General features: G+C 44.5%; 1 protein-coding gene across 8 annotated transcripts in view; it reads left to right on the top strand.

The window, feature by feature from the left end:
* The window catches only part of MEF2D (myocyte enhancer factor 2D), a 266321-nt gene that overhangs the window by 242115 nt on the left and 4136 nt on the right, over positions 1 to 20070 (top strand). For 5 of the 8 annotated variants that reach the window (XM_073610214.1, XM_073610211.1, XM_073610212.1 and 2 more), the window contains 3 exons: positions 2768 to 2788; positions 8080 to 8212; positions 15057 to 15222. In XM_073610214.1, the coding sequence (XP_073466315.1) occupies positions 2768 to 2788; positions 8080 to 8212; positions 15057 to 15222 (320 nt within the window). The remainder of the gene's footprint in view (positions 1 to 2767; positions 2789 to 8079; positions 8213 to 15056; positions 15223 to 20070) is intronic. The other 3 variants (XM_073610216.1, XM_073610215.1, XM_073610210.1) reach the window with 1 other exon arrangement.

Raw genomic sequence — 20070 nt, 5'->3', positions numbered from 1 at the left:
CCTCATTATGGCACCACCACCCTCCGAATTCTACCTTAGACATTTGCATGCTGGGAAATCTACTAAAGCCCATCTTTCAGTGGCTTGACTTTGATTTGAATTGCGTCACATGGAAGGAAACCAGCTTTACTGATGAGGGGAAGTTATTTTGTGCACGACCCGCCCAAATGCATGTAAATGCGCCTAAAGGCAAAGCGCGTTTATTCATTTCAATGGCCAGAATCGAATAAACGCCCAAATGCTTGACGAGCCTGAACGCAATGAAAAAACACAGCTTTAGGCGCATTTTCAACGCTTCTTTTCTCGTCAGGAGAAAAGCATTCAGAAGAGCATAGTGTGCATGAGGCCTTACAGTTTTTCTTACTTTGCTTTTTCTTTAAAGTTCATTTATGAAGCATTTACAGCCAATGAAAATGGCTGCTTTTCGAGTAGGAGGTGATTGGACAATTTTTAACAAAGCGAGTATTGGTATATGTGTGGTCCATGTAAAGCTACTTTGGTGCCATGTGGTCAGTGTGAAGTCACTCCTTATATCTAGCTGTTGAGTGCTTGTCTATTCCAGTGCTATACCTTCTACTGATTATCGTGGGCCTGCAGTCTCAACAGTACTAGTCGCAATCACATTTTCTCACCAATCTTCTCTGATCCATTCAGGTATAACCTATAACAGATCAGTTTAGCAGAGTCTGATATTGAGTTCACTTAAGCTCTGATGTGATTTTAGACCCTGATGAAGGAGAGTAGTATGTCCCCTGAAATGTGTTGATATTTTATGGGACTTTACTAATAATCATTATAGCGATTTGGAGTCTCTTGCCATTTAGTCTAGTGCTCCTCCTGTTTGTGGCCTGCAGCCAGCTGAGTTCTTAGTGCAGCTTGACACAAGAAAGAAGCATGGCACAGCACAGCAAGGGACGGGAACGATGGGCTAGGGGTAATCCATCATTAGACACAGGAATCCTAGCCATGACTCAGGCCACCATGGAATATTAGTAATGAACACTAGAGAAAAGGACACTGGTGGAATATGTATTCTCTAGGTCAGGGATATGCAATTAGCGGACCTCCAGCAGTTGCAAAACTACAAGTCCCATCATGCCTCTGCCTCTGGGTGTCATGCTTGTGGCTGTCAGAGTCTTGCTATGCCTCATGGGACTTTTAGTTCTGCAACAGCTGGAGGTCCGCTAATTGCATATCCCTGCTCTAGGTAATGACGACTGGACAACCTTGGATGTGGTGACTATCCAACTCTGGACACCTAGAAGAACAGCCACTACGTTCATGGTTTTAAGACCACTAGATTCAGGGACTGACCAGTGCTACAGTCTTAAGGGACCACCACTTCTACACCCTCACTAGACCACCATTGGACACAGGAATTTTGGCCATGACTTAGGCCACCATGGAATATTGGTAATCAACACTAGAGAAAAGGACACTATTGGAATATGCACTAGGTAATGACCACTGCACATGGGACATCCCTGGATGTGGTGACAATCCTATTCTGGACACCTATAGGGACAGCCACTATGCTCATGGTTTGAAGACCACTGCTCCAAGGACTGGCCAGCACTACAATCAAGGACTGGCCACAGCTCTTAAGTGACCGCCACTTCTACACTGTCGCTGAACCAGCATTAGACACAGGAATTTGCGTCATGACTCAGGCCACCATGGAATGTTGGTAATAAACACTAGAGAAAAGGACATTAGTGGAATATGCACTAGGTAATGGACACAGGGCATCCCTGGATGTAGTGACTATCCAACTCTGGACTCCTTGAGGGAGAGCCACTACGTTCATGGTTTGAAGACCACTAGATTCAAAGTAGACACGTAAGTGACCGACACGTCTACAATCTCGCTTGTCTCCTTAGTGCAGTGTACTGGGCCCTTACGTCAAAGTAACGGTCATCACTTTAGCTAGGTAATGACCCTTATAAAGAAAAGCAGTGACCTCAGCTGTGACCACCAAGGTATATTTAGGGAGTAGACGGTTGGAACTCCTGACAGGTTTTTATTGCTGTGTGTTCCCCCACTGCAGTGATTCACCCTGTTTGTCCTGATAACCAGCATATAAAGTGAAGGGAACGGAAGTCCAAAATGTTAGTTTCTCCGGAAGAGGAGCTGACGTGAAATCATCCACTGGGGACATCTGTCTTGGTGAAAACAATCCAAGAGGGGATTCCCACTCACTTCCTGTTGTGTCCCTAGGCATTTTCTCTAATGTAACACAGATAGCAAAACAAACCTGAAAGGGGTATCTAACTCTTCCCTACTCTCTCCAAAAGTTTTGGCTAGCGATAGACTTTCCAGTTTTGCCCACATAACATCTACGTACCTTCTCATTATCTATGCATTATCACAATAACAGCTTTTTGCATGCGTATATATCAGATAATACGTCTTTGAAATACATTTTTTCTCAACTCCTAGGTTTTAATGCTTTATTAAACAGTGGGGTCGACTTACTAAAACTTGAGAGTGCAAAATCTTATGCAACTCTGCATAGAACCCAATTTGGTTTCCATTTTTTCTTTTTTGTCAAAGCTTATTTGAACAGGCTGAAGTTCAAAGCTTATTGGCTACCATGCAGAGCTGCACCAGATTTTGCACTCTTCAGTTTTAGTAAATCAACCACCATGACTTCCCGTGTGTGTTGTGTGTTTAGTCCCATGAAGCATTTCCCTATTTAATAAGCTTTGTTTGGTGTTTTTTTTTTCTTTTCCCCTCTGCCTTTCAATATTCTGCTTTTTGCACGCAGACGGAGGAGCAGTTGGAGATGGTGAGTTGACTTGCTTGCATCTCTTTCACTACTGTGAATTCTGTGTCCGCTTTCAGTGTTTTTTTTTTTTTTTTTTTTTGTGCTTTTAAGCCAAAAACCATGCATGCCATCTTGTACTTTCAAACAAATCTTTATTGACAACAAAAAAAAGCTTATTTTATAAAAAAAAATGCAGCTTATAATGGTTGCCGCTGGATAGCAATCAGAAAATGGCTTTCGGCATATTTGGGCAAGCAGTATCTTGACCTCCTGCAGTTTCTGCTTTACTAGCCTTGTCCCTAAATAAACAGGGTTAGGTCACACAAGGATTTCTTTTTAGGCTATGAAGGAAGGTGTGGATGTAGCCATGGCAGACCATCCTGACACTAGCTTATTGGAGAAGAAATATTGGCAATTGGGAAAAGTTTTTCTTAACTTGACCCTATAATCTTCCGAGAATTGTCAAGTGATGATCTAAGGTGGCACAAAGACCAGCTGCATTCCTAAGAAAATTCAGACACTAGTAACCATTCATCCATACAACTGGAACTGTCCTCAACTGGGACCTACTCCTCTGACGTGTTTCACGATTTAAGCATAGCTTTGTGTGGGAACCACTCTAAAGGAGGGGGTCCCAGGCCAGGGCACACTCTGTTCATGTTGTCCGAATCACTAGAGTTACCAGCATTTGAATTTTTTGTGCAGTCGGTCCTTTCCTTTGGTTTTGTGCAATCTATGAGGCATAGGATGAGCCCCTGCTGGCATTCAGCAACAAATCTTCCATGAGGGTAGGAACAGCGTACCCTATATATTTGTCCTACAGATGGGCAATCTTTTCTGAGCATTTATGTTCATAAACCAGGCAGCTGAATGCTTAGCTGTGGGCACCTTAAAGCACTCTATGTCCCAGCAGTGAAAAATTAAAGACAAAGGATGTTATGATGACATTGAACTCCAGGCAACTTTAAAAAAAAAAAAAAGCTTCAGGTAGGGTAGGTAATGGTTGGACCCTTTGTTGGGTTTCCAGTGCTGTCTGTGTCCCATTGGGCAAACTGTCCGTGGGACACCATGACAGTTATTGAAGTTTAAAATGGTGGAATACATTTTGATAGCATGTGATACTTGCCCTAAGATGCATTTTTCCAACATTTGCATCCTTTGCTCCTACTGAATTTTGCTAGTCATTTGCAAAATTGGGAAGGTTAAAGAGGCAAATGTTAAAATGGACTTTGTACTTTTACTTTATACTGGTCAGAAGGTCATTTTACTGTAGGGCTTTAGGGTACATGTACTTATTTTCCATCCTACCTTGTCAGAGGCTTAGGTTGACGAAAGTCATGACTTGCATAGAAGCTATACACACACTGCTCCTGACCCTCATACGAAAAAAAAAGCTTAAGCCTAGTGGCAGCTTTTTTTGGTAAGACAGGAGGAGCATAATGTTCCCCTACCTAGAAGTACCTGGTATTTCCAGGTTGGGCTAGTGGTGCAACAGAATGGCGGGGGATCAAGCAGAAGGTCGGTATATGTACGTTAAGCCTTATTCATACGTGGACCTTTTATTTTGTCTAATATGAGCTCACATTAGGTGGCCATTTGTTTGCTATAGTCAGTTGGTTGAGTACTCTGATACTCTGACCTTGGCTCCATGGATGAAGATTCACATAAAGTACACTTCATACAAGGAGGTCATATATTTTAGATCAGTGGTCTCCAAACTGCGGCCTGTATTCTACCCACTGACACCAATAATAGGGCACTGTTCCTTCCACTGACACCGACAACAGGGCACAGTTCCTTCCACGGACACCAATGACAGGGCACTCACTGTTCCTTCCACGGACACCAATGACAGGGCACTGTTCCTGGCAATGACGGGGCACTGTTCCTTCCACCAACAGGGCACCACTTCTCCCCTAATACCAAAGATGGCATTGTTTTCTCCCACTGATGTCAGGACATTTTCTACTCCCAACAGTCCGGCCCCCCAAAGAGCCTGAAGGGCTCTTTGTTTCGAAAGTTTGGAGACCCCTGATTTCGATGAAAAGATTTTTTTTTGGAGTTCTTTTTAAAGTACAGATTTGCTGCTTGAAAGTTCTGACTGCTTCAAATAGTAGCCATACTGGGTCTGAAGCAGCTTTCAGCTTTCCGTACTTAGACCTAATTCCTAAGTGATGTCACCACTTCCTAGTACGCTGAGGGGGGGGGGGGGGAGAGATTATCAAGAACATTGGCTTGGGGGGACAAAATGGCTGCCAAGATTTAGACAAAACTCTTTGATTCTTCAGAGAGTTGCATGTTAGTGCTGCATACATCACAGGCATTTAGTGGTCAGAGAAGGCCTTGCAAGCGTCTTTTTTGAAGGCTGGAAATCACATGGCTGCGGATGAGGGGGAGTTGAAGGCAGCTCATTCTTCCAGAAGCATGTCTGGAGGAAATGGCCCTCCCAGCTGCCCTTTTTTCACACCGAGGATGTGTGACCTAACCCAGCTTGTGATGATCCAGAGCCATGAAAGGCTCATTGTCTGATGTTTGGAGGATGAGAGAGGAGAGGAAACATCACAGCCTGTCCCCTCTTAACTCCCTCTTTCCGCAAAGGAACTGCAAATAAGACTCTCTTAAATAAGAAAAGGGTACTGGGTAAATGCTGCTTTGCATGGCAGGAAAAATTATTCATCCTGTGAGTTTTAAAGAGAACAGGTCATCAAAGGGCATTTAAAATAGCAATCTGAGTCTCCACTCTTGAATGGTTATATAGAACAGCTCTAAAGATCAGGGACAACATTCTGTTTTCTAATTGTTTTCCAGTGTTGTCACCCTATTACATGAGCTTCCCAATGAGAAGTGGCCGTTTTTATATACATTATGCAGGCATGATTCACCACTGTCCCAATCCACAAATCCAGCCAGAGAAATGCCATGCGGCAACCACTGGAGTGCATGTAGAGAGGCTGCAGGAGATCAGCAGCAAGCATGCCAATGGTTTTCAACAGGTGTCTCCAAATTTTCTAAACTAAGGGCTAGTTCACAGTGCTTCGGACTTTAGGGGGGGGAATGTGGCCAGTGGGAGTAGAAAATGCCCTGGCATTTTAAAGTAAACAGTAAAAAGGGAAACAGTAAACAGTCCCATCTTTGGCAATAGGGAAATTATTAGTGCCCTATCATTGGTGAGAGTGGGAGGAATAGTGCCCCATTGTTGATGTCAGCGAGAGGAATAGTGCCCCTTGGTTGGTATCAGTGGAAGGAATACTGCCCCATCTTTGGTGTCAGTGGAAAGAATATTGCCCCATCATTTGTGTGGGTGGAAAGAATAGTGCCGTTATCAGGAGGAATCGTGCCCCATCGTTGGCATCAGTGGAGGGAATAATGCCCCATTGTTGGCGTCAGTGAGAGGAATAGTACCCCATTGTTGATGTTGGTGAGAGTAATAGTGTCCCTTTATTGGAGTTAGTGGGAGGAATAGTGCCCCATCGTTGGTATCAGCGGAAGGAATGGTGCCCCATCATTGGCGTCAGTGGAGGGAATAGTGCCCCGTCCTTGGCATCAGTGGAGGGAATAGTGCCCCGTCCTTGGCATCAGTGCAGGGAATAGTGCCCCGTCCTTGGCATCAGTGCAGGGAATAGTGCCCCGTCCTTGGCATCAGTGCAGGGAATAGTGCCCCGTCCTTGGCATCAGTGCAGGGAATAGTGCCCAATCCTTGGCCTCAGTGGAGGGAATAGCGCCCCATCGCTGGCCTCAGTGGAGGGAATAGCGCCCCATCATTGGCATCAGTGGAGGGAATAGTGCCCCATCCTTGGCATCAGTGCAGGGAATAGTGCCCCGTCCTTGGCATCAGTGCAGGGAATAGTGCCCCGTCCTTGGCATCAGTGCAGGGAATAGTGCCCCGTCCTTGGCATCAGTGCAGGGAATAGTGCCCAATCCTTGGCCTCAGTGGAGGGAATAGCGCCCCATCGCTGGCCTCAGTGGAGGGAATAGCGCCCCATCATTGGCATCAGTGGAGGGAATAGTGCCCCATCCTTGGCCTCAGTGGAAGGAACAGTGCCCCATCTTTGGCCTCAGTGGAAGGAACAGTGCCCCATCGTTGGCGTCAGTGGAGAGAATAGTGCCCTATCGTTGGCCTCAGTGGGAGGAATAGTGTCCCACCATTTTTGTCAGTGGAAGGAATAGTGCCCCATTGTTGGCCTCAGTGGGAGGAATAGTGCCACATTATTGGTGTCAGTGGGAGGAATAGTGCCCCATCGTTGGTGTCAGTGGGAGGATTGGTTTACCATTGTTGGTGTCAGTGGGACGAACAGTACCCCAAGGGGGGACAAAGGCAAGTAAAGGGCTGCAGTTTGGCGACCACAGGTTTACAATACACAGTGCTTTGTCAAAACTAAATATCACCTAGTTAGGGTTTTATAGCTAATTTAAAGGCCCCCACAGAGGCAGCCCTATCGCCTACTTAAGCTTGAGCTCTAATATATCTCAAAGATGCTATGAGAATTTCTTGGCAGAAAATGAAAGTCTGTTACCTGAGAGTTTTACCCTTGTTGGTTATCAGCCTCTGAACTCAGGCAGGTGACATGACCACCTCTATGGGGGCCGTACTGCCTGATCCGTCTTCTCTGACTGGGAGAGAAAAAAGCTAAATAACAGCACACACCCCTGACTGGTAAAGTTGTACTGATGTAACTATTTTAGAGTGGCCATTCAGATTCTTACAAATACACATTACTGAGTGTTCTCTTTAACGTCATTAAACAATACCATTGACTATGCACTGAGGCCCAGTAGGTTGTGCAGAACATTGGGATATGGAATTCCTCAACAGGAGCAATTCTCACACGGGTCTCAGTGGTCCACAGGAGGGTACCGGGTCTCATGAATGACATTATTAGTAATGGTAGAGGGCAAAAAAGTTCTCTGGCAGCACAATGTCATAGGCAAGGGGCCTATTCAAAAGCCTGAGGGAGCTTTTGCCTAAGGGTGGTTGAAGCAGCAAAGGCCATAGCAGTGACATCCCCCACCCCACAAGCATAATGTTTTATTGCTGTTGTGTCAGCCACTTCCTGTCCTAGTCACATGGTTGTCCATGGGAAAAAAAAATTCCGATGTTCAGATATGCACGCTGTTTGACTGTTAACCCCCCAAATCTTCCAGTTTTTCAAGTGATGCCTAGATTAGTCCTGTAGCTTGTGCATGGGGCCCTTTAGGGTGGCCTTAAATATTGAGTAGTTGTGTGTTGTAATATCTGCAGTTTTTTAATGAAATGGATATTTTACTGTTCCACTAGAAGTCATTGCTGCGTCTCTCTTCTCCCCGTTTTACAGAACGCACAGCGGTTAGGAGGAGCGTCGCAAGCAGCACACTCTTTAACCACCCCGGTTGTTTCAGTGGCAACGCCCAGTTTACTGTCCCATCATGGACTGCCTTTCTCTGCCATGTCCACAGCGTACAACACAGGTGAGTGTTACCCACCAGCTGTAGATAATGTTTGAACCAAGTTCAGTTCTGTAAATGATGCTTTGTATCTACTGTCTACCTTGTCTTCCTAAAGAGGCTCTAAGGTGCTAGGTAGTCATAATGGCAAAGAGAACCTGTGGTTCACCATTACAGCGCAAAGAAAAAGGTCTACTTAATCACTTGCTCACTATTCTGTGTGTTGTCCAAAGTCAAATGACCTACCTTGTACTTCCAGGCATGGGATGATAGTTGACTCTTACCCAAGCTCAAGCACTGTCACATGACGTGCATGGACAAAGTCCTTAAACCCATTTAAGTTTAAAAAAAACAACTTGGGGTTTAAAAATATTCACCACCTTGGAAGTTTTATTGTCCAAGAACAGGGGTCTCCAGACTTTTTACACAAAGGGCCAGTTTATTGTCCTTCAGACTATAGAGGGGTCGGACTGCGGCCAGTGGGAGCCGAAAATTTCCTGGCATCAGTGTGCATAAACATAACCACATTTAGTATCTGTGGGAGGAATAGTGCCCCATCATTGGTGTCAGTGGGCGGAATAGTGCCTCATATCTGTGGGAGGAATAGTGCCCTAGGGCCAGATAAAGGCAAGCAAAGGGCCACAGTCTGGGGACCACTGTCCTAGAGTATGGAATGGTTAAAATTTGTTTTATTGACACTGAGCAACAGAAATATCCTGTTACATGCCAAAGTGAAATTCTACCTGGGCAAAAGGGATTGAAATTAATAGGTTAGAAAAAAAACAAGGCCCAATTTCCTGCTTCAACCATAGGGGTATATCCAATGGAAGAAAAACAGTAATTCTGACCTTTTTTACGGTTCAATAATTTTATATAAAAGTGTTTAGAAAGGAGTACAATAAAACAAAATGCACAATTAACCCAACAACAAAGCTATAGTGCAAAACATTTCAGTGAAGTGTTCTTTGACATCATGGGGTAAGATGCATTAGATTATGGCTCTGCCTATGAACATGATGTTCTATCTGGATCTTCTCCCAGTTGGGCATTGTTGAATGCAAAGAGACAAGTAAGAGAGCAATAACACGATAGGGGTGAAAAAAAAAAAGGAAGAGGATTGGGGAACACACTAGACCTGGAGGATGACCGTGTGTGCCTATGTGGACTCATCAAAGAACCAGTAGGCCACGATCGAAATCTGGGGGGTATATAGTGTTGATCTATGGATATCATGTTTTTTCCACACAGAGGCCATTCTGTCATTTAAAATAGTAGTCATCTTGGTATTAAGCATCTTCTAGGATACTCTAGATTCAACCTCCTGAGGGTTGGGATTGGTGGATTTCCATGGTTCACTATGTTCTGCTTGTTTGCTTTAAGGATCTGATTCTATAGCATTAACTTGAACTGGGCTTGTGTTAGCCTTTTTTATTTTTTTTAAGTAGTAAAGCTTAATGCCCGGTTGCATGTCCACCATATAGTTTGGGCAATTTTGACTTGTTGGAAGTCAAGAGGACTTGTTGGGCAATTTTGACCTTTAATCTAGAGAACCTGTTGGGCATTTTTGACTTTTAAAAAGTCAAGAGAACCTGTGGGCAAAGCAGGGCATCCACTTGTTCACCTGCCCCCTATCCAGAGTAGTATCCCCAGTACTTTTGGTTATGGAGAAATATGTGACTTTTCCCCTCCTTCCATAAATATCCATTTACCAAGCCCTAGAGCCTCTGCGTGTTGGATGTGTAGAGTCCATAGACTGGTAAAGGCTCTAACTGGACCAACGTGGAGAAAGTATTCGCTGCCTTGGAAGCTTTCATGCGGTATTGCCTTAGAACATTGAATCACAGGAGCTTTCAGGTCAAAGTAATAACAGATTGCTATGAAGTAATTTCAACGAATAACAGTTGGAGAACAAGGCCCGTTGTGATCCCATTTCCTGCTTCAGCCATATTGGATTGACAGAAGAATGATCTATATTGCTTTGGAACCTGCTGGGGTTACGGGAGTTTCAGGTTCACCCGTGGATGTTGACTCGGTGGGTGGATTGCCGACCTGCTTGCTGCAGACTAGTCACCACCCGGTTCTGAAAAAAAATACTCTGACAAACCTGTTTTTTTAAGATCCCCATCTTCAGGTGCAAGTGAAACTGAGTACACCCAGAGAAGGCAGGGAGGGAGGGGAGCGCAGACAAGTCACAAAGGTGTTACACACTACATGGGATTTCACTGAATGCTATTAGTATGTAAATCAGACACATTAAATAAACTTGTTATGGCTTTATAAATACTACATCCCTGAACTCCAGGCAGGAAAAATAATACATCTTTGAAACACATATATTGGAATTGGTTTACCTGCAAATAGTGTTATCACCCTTCCGGGTTTTAGACTACCTGAAACCCAGATGCATGTTGCAGACTGGACTGTGTCCCCCCAAGTAGCCAGGTACCACAACCACCACGTGCATAGGCGTGCACACGGTCCGGGTGTGCCCAGACACACACTAATCACCAGGGTTGCTAACCATCCAGAGGGCTGGTTCCAGTTGTCTAAACAAAGTGTCTGGGAACCGCTCTCCCACTGCCAGCACAGCCCCCCCACACACACAGATGGGAGAGGAGAGAGGGCTCAATCCCCCTTATATCAGAGTTCCTCCTTTAAAAAAAAAAAAAAAAAGTTCCATGGGCTGCTAAGGTGTATGGGTTTGCCTTGAAGAAAAGGTGGCAACCCTACTTGCAAAGGGATTTGTAATTCTGTCGGTACAACCAGTCTTGTGATCTAGGCGCCCCTACTTGAGCCTAGACCAGGGGTCCTCAAACTATGGCCCTCCAGTTGTTCAGGAACTACAATTCCCATCATGCCTAGTCATGTCTGTGAATGTCAGAGTTTTACAATTCCTCATGGGATGTGTAGTTCTTCAACAGCTGAAGGGCCATTGAAGATCCCTGGCCTAGACCTCTGGAGAAGAGGACACCCCTGGTCTGCTGATTGGACAGTGAAAGAGCAGCAGCGTACTGATAAAGTCACCACTCTGCTGTCTCCTCCTGTCAGTCTGTTTGGCTATTGGCTTTTAACTCTGGCCTCTCTTTCTCCCCATCCTGTGCAGGATTGGACGTTAATACCATGACCGATCCAGGCGCTTACACTACATGCATTTATAAATATATTAATTGGTGCTTTTCATATCTGTGTGGAGTTCAGATTTGAAAAGAATCAGAGCCGTTTACGGCAAAGGGACGCAATCTCTTACTCACTGACAACTTATCTGAGGCTTCCACTCCTTCCATCCGTTGTAAGCTCTAATCCCTGTGTAAGCTCCGTGTCTGAGCTTACACAGGATTAATGACCCCCCCCCCCACACGTGACAGTGTTTAGGACTGGTAAAGTCTCTCCTTAACTTATTTAGGGTAAGTTCTAACTGCCAGGTGCATGCGCAGGAATGGTAATGTTACCCCTTTGTGTGTGGGCACTTCAGAGCTGATATGCCAAGGATCTTCGACCTCCTCCTTACCACCCCTTCTTGTGAATCCTTCCGCACGTGTCTGGCTGTTAGTGTCATAGACACACCATATGCAATAGCAAGCCCAAAGCAGATCAGGATCGCTTCTTGCTTTCATCAGACTTACCACTTCTGACCTTTTTTTTTTTAATTTTTTTTTTTTTTTTTTATTTAGGCAAGTCCGTATTTCTTTTTGCCAGGGGGCCAGGCTGCTACCTTGAAGACAAAAGGATAATTGATTCACAGATAACATTATATAAGGACATTTTGCTGATTTTTGTCATTGAGCTTACTTCTTCCTGAACAGAACAAATAAAATGCCTTCATAGTCCTCCTTTTTTGGGAAGGGGGCCCGGCCCAGATTGCCTATTTTGCAGCATTATATAAGGCCCTGGCTGCGCTCAGCACTCACGCAGGCCAGGCGACGACAGCAGCGTGCCAATGACTGGCATAACCTTCACGCGGCTCCCTCTGCTGGCCAGGCTGCGTCTCGACACGCTGGGAGTTTTATGACCTGTGTGACCTTCCCACAGCACATGTGTCTTCCTTGTCACGGATGGCGAGTCCTTCGCGTGGTGTGACTTCTCCAACCGTGTTATTAAACAGACTGCTTATCTTCTTTTTTTTTTTTTTTTTTTTTTTATATACAGCATTGTCCGCAGTTTATTTTTATCTTTTCACACTTGCAAGCGAGTTTCGATTATCGGCGCCGTTTAGAGACAAAACCCGCGATTGTATTCCCATAAAAAGGAGGAACGGCTTTGATTCAATAGCTGGCTCTAGTTTAAAAGGGAAGTGTGTTTTTAGGACACGTCTGCCCCTTAAAAACAAACAGTTGTAATATTTTTTTTTGCTATGTTGATTTGCATTTGAGTTATGTATTTTTTTTTTGCACCTTTAGACACGCAATTTTTTGGGGTTGAACATCCTGGTACTTTTTGTGTATTGTAGAAAAAATGATCCGCACTCCAGTTGTTGCTCTTAAAATGTCTTCATTTTATTGAATATCCACAGTGAACAAACACAGATTAAATCAGTTGACGTGTTTCAGCCTATAAGGCCTTAGTCATAAACACTTTTTGTGTATAGCTACACGTTAACCACATCAGTTTTCAGTGCTGCGATAGTTTGAATCACAACTACTCCATCATGCAACACTGCACCCAAATATAATTTATATCATTTTTTTTTGTTGAGACAATTCTATTCTCAAGGCTTTAAAGGGCAGACAATGGTTGCTTTTCCCCAATGCCGTTTATAAATGGCACTTGGGAAATACCATTCATAAGGCCCCCCCTTGCACACAGGGCTGTCTAGGAGCAGTGCATCCCTCCTGGTGTTTTGGTACGCCCAGGACAGGTGTAACGTCCAGCTCTATGGCAGGCTGTGGGCTGAACGCTGTACCAAGTGGTACTGGCATTCAGGGTCCCAAACACTGGTACCATGCACTGCAGCTTTCAGCCCCAGCCTGCCATAGACTTTCACAGGCTCCCTGCAGCAGGACTGGATGCTACACCCACCCCGTACCTCCCAGGTGCACTAAAACGCCAGGAAGGACTCGCTGCTTCTAGCTGGCCCTGTGTGCTAAGGGACTTAAATGTAGTAGTCAAGGGGTTAAAGCGGATCTTTATCCTCAAACACAGTGGAGTGGGGTTGATTTACTAACACTGGAGAGTGCAAAATCTGGTGCAGCTGTGCATAGAAGCCAATCGGCTTCCATTTTTTTTTTTTTTTTTTTGTCAAAGCTTTATTGAACAAGCTGAAGTTAGACGCTGATTGGCTCTCATGCACAGCTGCACCGGATTTTGCACTCTCCAGTGTTAGTAAATTAACACCATTATCATTCCTCTCCACCCCTCCTCCAGTCTGCTGCATGCTTTTTTCCAGCCCTTGGGGCAATATTCCTACCACTGTCAGCAACAGTGAGGCATAGTTCCTGCCAGGCTGCCACTGCCACCAATGATGGGGCACCATTCCTCCCACTGACACCACCAATCATGGGGCACTATTCCTCCCACTGACACCACCAATCATGGGGCACTATTCCTCCCACTGCCACCAATAATGGGGCACCATTCTGCCCACTGATAGCAATGATGGGGCACCATTTCTCTGACTGATCCCACCAATGATGGGGCACAATTCCTCCCACTGATACCACCAATCATGGGGCAGCAGTCCTCTCACTGATACCAACGATGGGGCACCATTTCTCTCAATGATACCACCAATGATGGGGCACCATTTCTCTCAATGATACCACCAATGATGGGGCACATTTCTCTCAATGATACCACCAATGATGGGGCACCATTCCTCCCACTGTTACCATCAATCATGGGGCACCGTTTCTCTCACGGATACCAATAATGGGGCACTATTCCTCCCACTGATACCATCAATCATGGGGCACCATTCTTCTCACTGATACCAATGATGGGGCACCATTTCTCTCACTGATACCACCGTTGATGGGGCACTATTCCTCCCACCAATCATGGGGCACCATCCTCTCACTGGTACCAATGATGGGGCACCATTTCTCCCATTGACACCAATGATGGATCATTGCTTACTGCCACTGAAACTAGGATATTTTCTACTCCCTCTGGCCACAGTATGCCCCCCCCTAAAGTAAACTGGCCCTTTGTTTAGAAAGTTTTGGAGACTCTTGACCTTGGCGAACGACGTGCACTGCGCTCCCTTTGCCTCCTGGGATATGCACGTCATGTATCCCAGGAGGCAAAGCCTTTCATTCAATAGAGGAGGGGGGGGGGCCGCCTACTGGCATGTCCTCTGGAGGGGCGCCGACAGCCTCTTGATGACATCACACCAAAACATGGCGCCGCGGGGCCGAGCCCTGCCAGGAGAGAAGGAGGTCTCAGCTGGATCCGCTGGGTGAGCGAGAATCTGAAATGTGCAGAACTCACCACCAGGTACCTCTGCATATCCCCCAGTGCCTGAAATAGGCTGATATCCTGTGCAGGACGGGTTATGGGAAGCTAATATAAAATTTTCACGTAGTTATATTGGCAATATTTTACAAAACATTTAATTTCGAATACTTGTATAGCTGTCCAAAGTTAGATGCAGTAGCTTTGCTTTAATCTGATTTTTGTTGCCAAATTCTACTTTTGTCTTGATCGCTCTAATTCAGATTGTACTGGGCCCCCAGGGGCCCCATAGCAGTTGTGTCATATTTTATGGCTTTAGTTGCCCCTCCAGGCCTGGAAATTGCTCCTTTTGCATTGCAGATGATAATCCCTGCAGTCCTGCGGTCCGTCATGCATGGGCCGGAGGTGATCTGTACTCATTATGTGCTCTTGGCCTCTATGTGACCCGCTTGTGCTCTTTTTTTTTTTTTTCTTGCAGAATACCAGCTGACCAGCGCAGACTTATCTTCCCTTCCTACGTTCAGCTCTCCGGGAGGGTTGTCGCTTGGCAACGTGTCCGCCTGGCAACAGCAGCAACAGCATCATCATCATCAACAGCACCACCAAGCGCAGCAGTTGATCCCCGTGTCACTAAGCAACTTGGTGTAAGTACTGCATGATCTGTGACTTCCCCACCGCCGCATTTTTTTTTCTGCTTTGCCATCAGATGCATCCTGTCTGCTTTGTTAGTTAAAGGGTTATTCCACCTCTTTTGCACATTTCAGTTTTTTGGTACATGCTGCTAAACTCACAGATCTTGCCAACAGCACCACCTGCTGGTGAAATCTAGTATTGCAGCTCGTTCAGCAATTGTATTTTACTTGTCCTCAAAGACGTATAATATCCACTTCACTTCCGGAACATTTACCTCCCCTTCATGACCAGGCCATTTTTTGCGATACGGCACTGTGTTACTTGAACTGACAATTGCGCGATTGTGTGATGCTGTAACCAAACAAAATTTATGTCGTTTTTCCCCACAAATAGAGCTTTCTTTTGGTGGTATTTGATCACCTCTGCGGGTTTTATTTTTTGCGTTTTAAACAAATAACTACAAATGATTTTGAAAAAAAAAATAACGACTTTTTACTTTCTGCTATAAAACATATAAAATTTTTAAAAAAATCGCATTTCTTACTTGGCGACCAGCCGCCGCAGTTATACTGCGGTAGGTTGGCACGGCTGCGCAAATTGCCGTCAGCTCTTTAATACGCTATAGCAGGCGCGCTCCCGCAGCGTGTCCCCGAAGCCGACGTGCGTGCCTGGAAGGCGCGATAGCCACCGGGCACCCGCGATCGCTCCTGACAGAACGAGGTTCTGTCAGGGGAGTAGAGACAGATCGTGTGTTCCTACTAAGTAGGAACAACACTATGTCTCCTCCCCCAGGCAGTCACTCCCCCCCCCCACAGTTAGAAACACACACAGGGAACACATTTAACCCCTTGATCACCCCCTAGTGTTAACCCCTTCACTGCCAGTGACATTTATACAGTAATCTGTGGCAATTTTCAGCTCTGATTGCTGTATAAATGTCAATGGTCCGCAAAAAAATGTCAAAAGTGTCCAATTTTTTTTTTGGATATTAATTATAGCAAAAAGTACAAAATAGTGGGGTTTTTTTCAAAATTGTCGCTCTTTTTTGTAGCAGAATACACATTGGCCTAAATTTATGAAAAATTTTTTACATTTTTTTTATAGTAGAAAGTAAAAAAAAAAATTTTTTTTTTTTTTTTTTTTTTCAAAATTGTCGATCTTTTTTTGTTTATAGCGCAAAAAAATAAAAACTGCAGAGGTGATCAAATACCACCAAAAAGAAAACTCTATTTGTGGGGAAAAAAGGACATAAATTTTGCTTGGGTACAGTGTCGCACGTTCGTGCAATTGTCATTTAAATTGACGCAGTGCCGTATCGCAAAAAAATTGCCTTGTCAGGAAGGGGGCAAATCCTTCTGGGGCTGAAGTGGATGATTTAGGCAAATATGTATTCTGCTACATGTTTTTGGTAAAACAAAAATCCCAATAAGCGTATATTGATTGGTTTGTACAAAAATTATAGCGTCTACAAACTATGGGATATATTTATGGAATTATTTATTTATTTTTTTTTTTTTTTGGCGATCAGCAACTTATAGGGGGGCTGTGATATTGCGGGGGACAAATCGGACACCTGACTCTTGACACCCAGTGACACCAATACAGTGCTAAAACTATACACTGTCGCTGTGCTGACGACGCTGGCAGGGTAGGGGGCGATCAAGGGGTTAAATGTGCCTAGCTGGTGTTTCAGTGTAGTCATGTTGGAACAGGAAGGGGCCATCCCCAAACTGTTCTCACAAAGTTGGGAGCATGAAATTGTCCAAAATGTCTTGGTATGCGGACGCCTTAAGAGTTCCCTTCACTGGAACTAAGGGGCCAACCCCAACCCCTGAAAAACAACCCCACACCATAATCCCCCCTCCACCAAATGATTTGGACCAGTGCACAAAGTAGGGCCCATAAAGACATGGATGAGCGAGTTTGGGGTGGAGGAACTTGACTGGCCTGCCTTTACACACACACATGAACTTTAATGGCATCCTAGTCTTAGTCTGTAGGGTTCAATATTGAGTTGGCCCACCCTTTGCAGCTATAACAGCTTCAACTGTTCTGGGAAGGCTGTCCACAAAGTTTAGGAGTGTGTCTATGATTTAGAGCAATGCACAAAGCAAGGTCCATAAAGACATGGATGAGTGAGTTTGGGGTGGATAAACTTGACTGGCCTGCAAAGAGTCCTGCCCTTAATTTGATAGAACACCTTTGGGATGAGAAGGTCTGGCTCGCAGTCTCCACTCTAATTCATCCCAAAGATGTTCTATCAAGTTGAGGTCTCTTTGCAGGCCATTCAAGTTCCTCCATCCCAAAGGTTTAGGAGTGTGTCTATGATTTGGACCAGTGCACAACGCAAGGTCCATAAAGACATGGATGAGTGCAAGCCAGTCAAGTTTATCCACCCCAAACTCACTCATCCATGTCTTTATGGACCTTGCTTTGTGCACTGGTCCAAATCATAGACACACTCCTAAACCTTTGGGATGGAGGAACTTGACTGGCCTGCAAAGAGACCTCAACTTGATAGAACATCTTTGGGATGAATTAGAGTGGAGACTGCGAGCCAGACCTTCTCATCCCAAAGGTGTTCTATCAAATTAAGGGCAGGACTCTTTGCAGGCCAGTCAAGTTTATCCACCCCAAACTCAGAGAGTCCTACCCTTAATTTGATAGAACACCTTTGGGATGAGAAGGCCTGGCTCGCAGTCTCCACTCTAATTCATCCCAAAGATGTTCTATCAAGTTGAGGTCTCCTTGCAGGCCAGTCAAGTTCCTCCATCCCAAAGGTTTAGGAGTGTGTCTATGATTTGGACCAGTGCACAAAGCAAGGTCCATAAAGACATGGATGAGTGAGTTTGGGGTGGAGGAACTTGACTGGCCTGCAAAGAGACCTCAACTTGATAGAACATCTTTGGGATGAATTAGAGTGGAGACTGCGAGCCAGACCTTCTCATCCCAAAGGTGTTCTATCAAATTAAGGGCAGGACTCTTTGCAGGCCAGTCAATTTTATCCACCCCAAACTCACTCATCGATGTCTTTATGGACCTTGCTTTGTGCACTGGTCCAAATCATAGACACACTCCTAAACCTTGTGGACAGCCTTCCCAGAAGACTTGAAGCTGTTATAGCTGCAAAGGGTGGGCCAACTCAATATTTTTTTTTTTAACAAGAAATGGCCAACTCAATATTGAACCCTACGGACTAAAACACCATTAAAGTTCATGTGCGTGCAAAGGTAGGCGTCCCAATACTTTTGGTAATATACTGTGTAATAAATTCACACCCTTTAAGGTTGATGCACGTGTGTACATTCATCTGTGCCAGAAGAGGGAGTGAGGCGAACAAGATCAGGTTAGACAGGTCTAACTAGAGAAAAAAAAAAAGTGCATTGTAACGTGCGCCCATCCCGTGTCACCTATTGTCCGCCCTACAAGTAGGCATCTTAGATCAGTGTGCAGACAACTCTAAAAGGGTAGCAAAACAATACTATGCACCTATATGTAAAGCCACGGTGATATCTGCCTTGCTGCAACTTCTGATGCATGTTGTGAGAAGCTCACAGTGTGCAGAGAAAATCAGAGTAGGCCATTTCAGTCCAGGAGAGGACCGAAGGTTATACACATATCATTATACATGTATAATGATATGTGTTTTATAATATATGTATTTTTTCATGTAATATCATTATACATGTATACCAACAGTGAAAAAACATCATCAAATGGCATTAAAAAACCTTCAAGTTTGAAAAGACCTTACATCAGCATATGACAACGGAGCTGATGTCCATCAATTAAGATGGCCTGTGTTTAAATTCTGTAAATTGAATTTTTACATTTTTTTTATAGCAGAAAGTAAATAAAAAATTATTTTTTTTTTTTTTTCAAAATTGTCGGTCTTTTTTTTGTTACTAGTGCAAAAAATGAAAAACCCAAAGGTGATCAAATACCACCAAATGAAAGCTCTATTTGTGGGGAAAAAAGTGATATAAATTTCGTTAGGGTACAGTGTTGCATGACAGCGCAAATTGTCAGTTAAATTAATGCAGTGCCGTATTGCAAAAAATGGCCTGGCCATGAAGGGGGGGGGGTTTAGTAAATCTTCCAGTTGTCAAGTTCCCACACCATATAACATAGACACTGCTGGGGGTGCCTGTGCTTTAAATCCACAAATTTGAAAGAATTGCAGGTAATAGCACAAGAAAAAAAAAAAACAAGAATTTTAAATACCTACTTGCCGTGTTGTTCTGTCTATAAACAATTTAATGGCACCATCCACCTAAATAAGTATAATTTTATATATATATATATATATATATATATACACACATACAGTATATTATATATAATATATATATATTTTAATTATACCTATTTAGGTGGATGCTGCCATCTGTCTCCCCGCCACATTTAAGACTGAGAACTGAGCGATCAAAGACTGCTGATCGGTCTTCAGTGAGCCAATGACTGCCCCTCCAGCACTTACTGAGTGCTGGGCTGTGCTGCCGGTCCAGGCATATGGGCGGATCCCGACATAAAAGTCGGGATCTTTCCAGAGCTTGGACCACCTCTGACGTCAGCCGGCTTTAGCCCACTGTCGGCTGAAAATGGGTCACAGGTGTGCAGAACGAAGTGCCCTCCTTTGACCCAAAGGAGAAGTAGGACCAAAAGAGCTTTGGCCCTACTACTCCTTTTAATGAAGCTGCTAGGGGAGAAAAAAAAAAGGAGGATACTATAGAGCAGTGATGGTGAACCTTGGCACCCCAGATGTTTTGAAACTACATTACCCATGCACTCTGTAGTGTAGTGTAGTTGAGTACCATGGGAAATGTAGTTCCAAAACATCTGGGGTGCCAAGGTTTGCC

This window comes from Aquarana catesbeiana, linkage group LG13 (genome assembly GCF_042186555.1).
Source record: "Aquarana catesbeiana isolate 2022-GZ linkage group LG13, ASM4218655v1, whole genome shotgun sequence".
Classification (NCBI taxonomy): Eukaryota; Metazoa; Chordata; class Amphibia; order Anura; family Ranidae; genus Aquarana; species Aquarana catesbeiana.
This window is presented reverse-complemented; position numbering and strand designations above follow the sequence as displayed.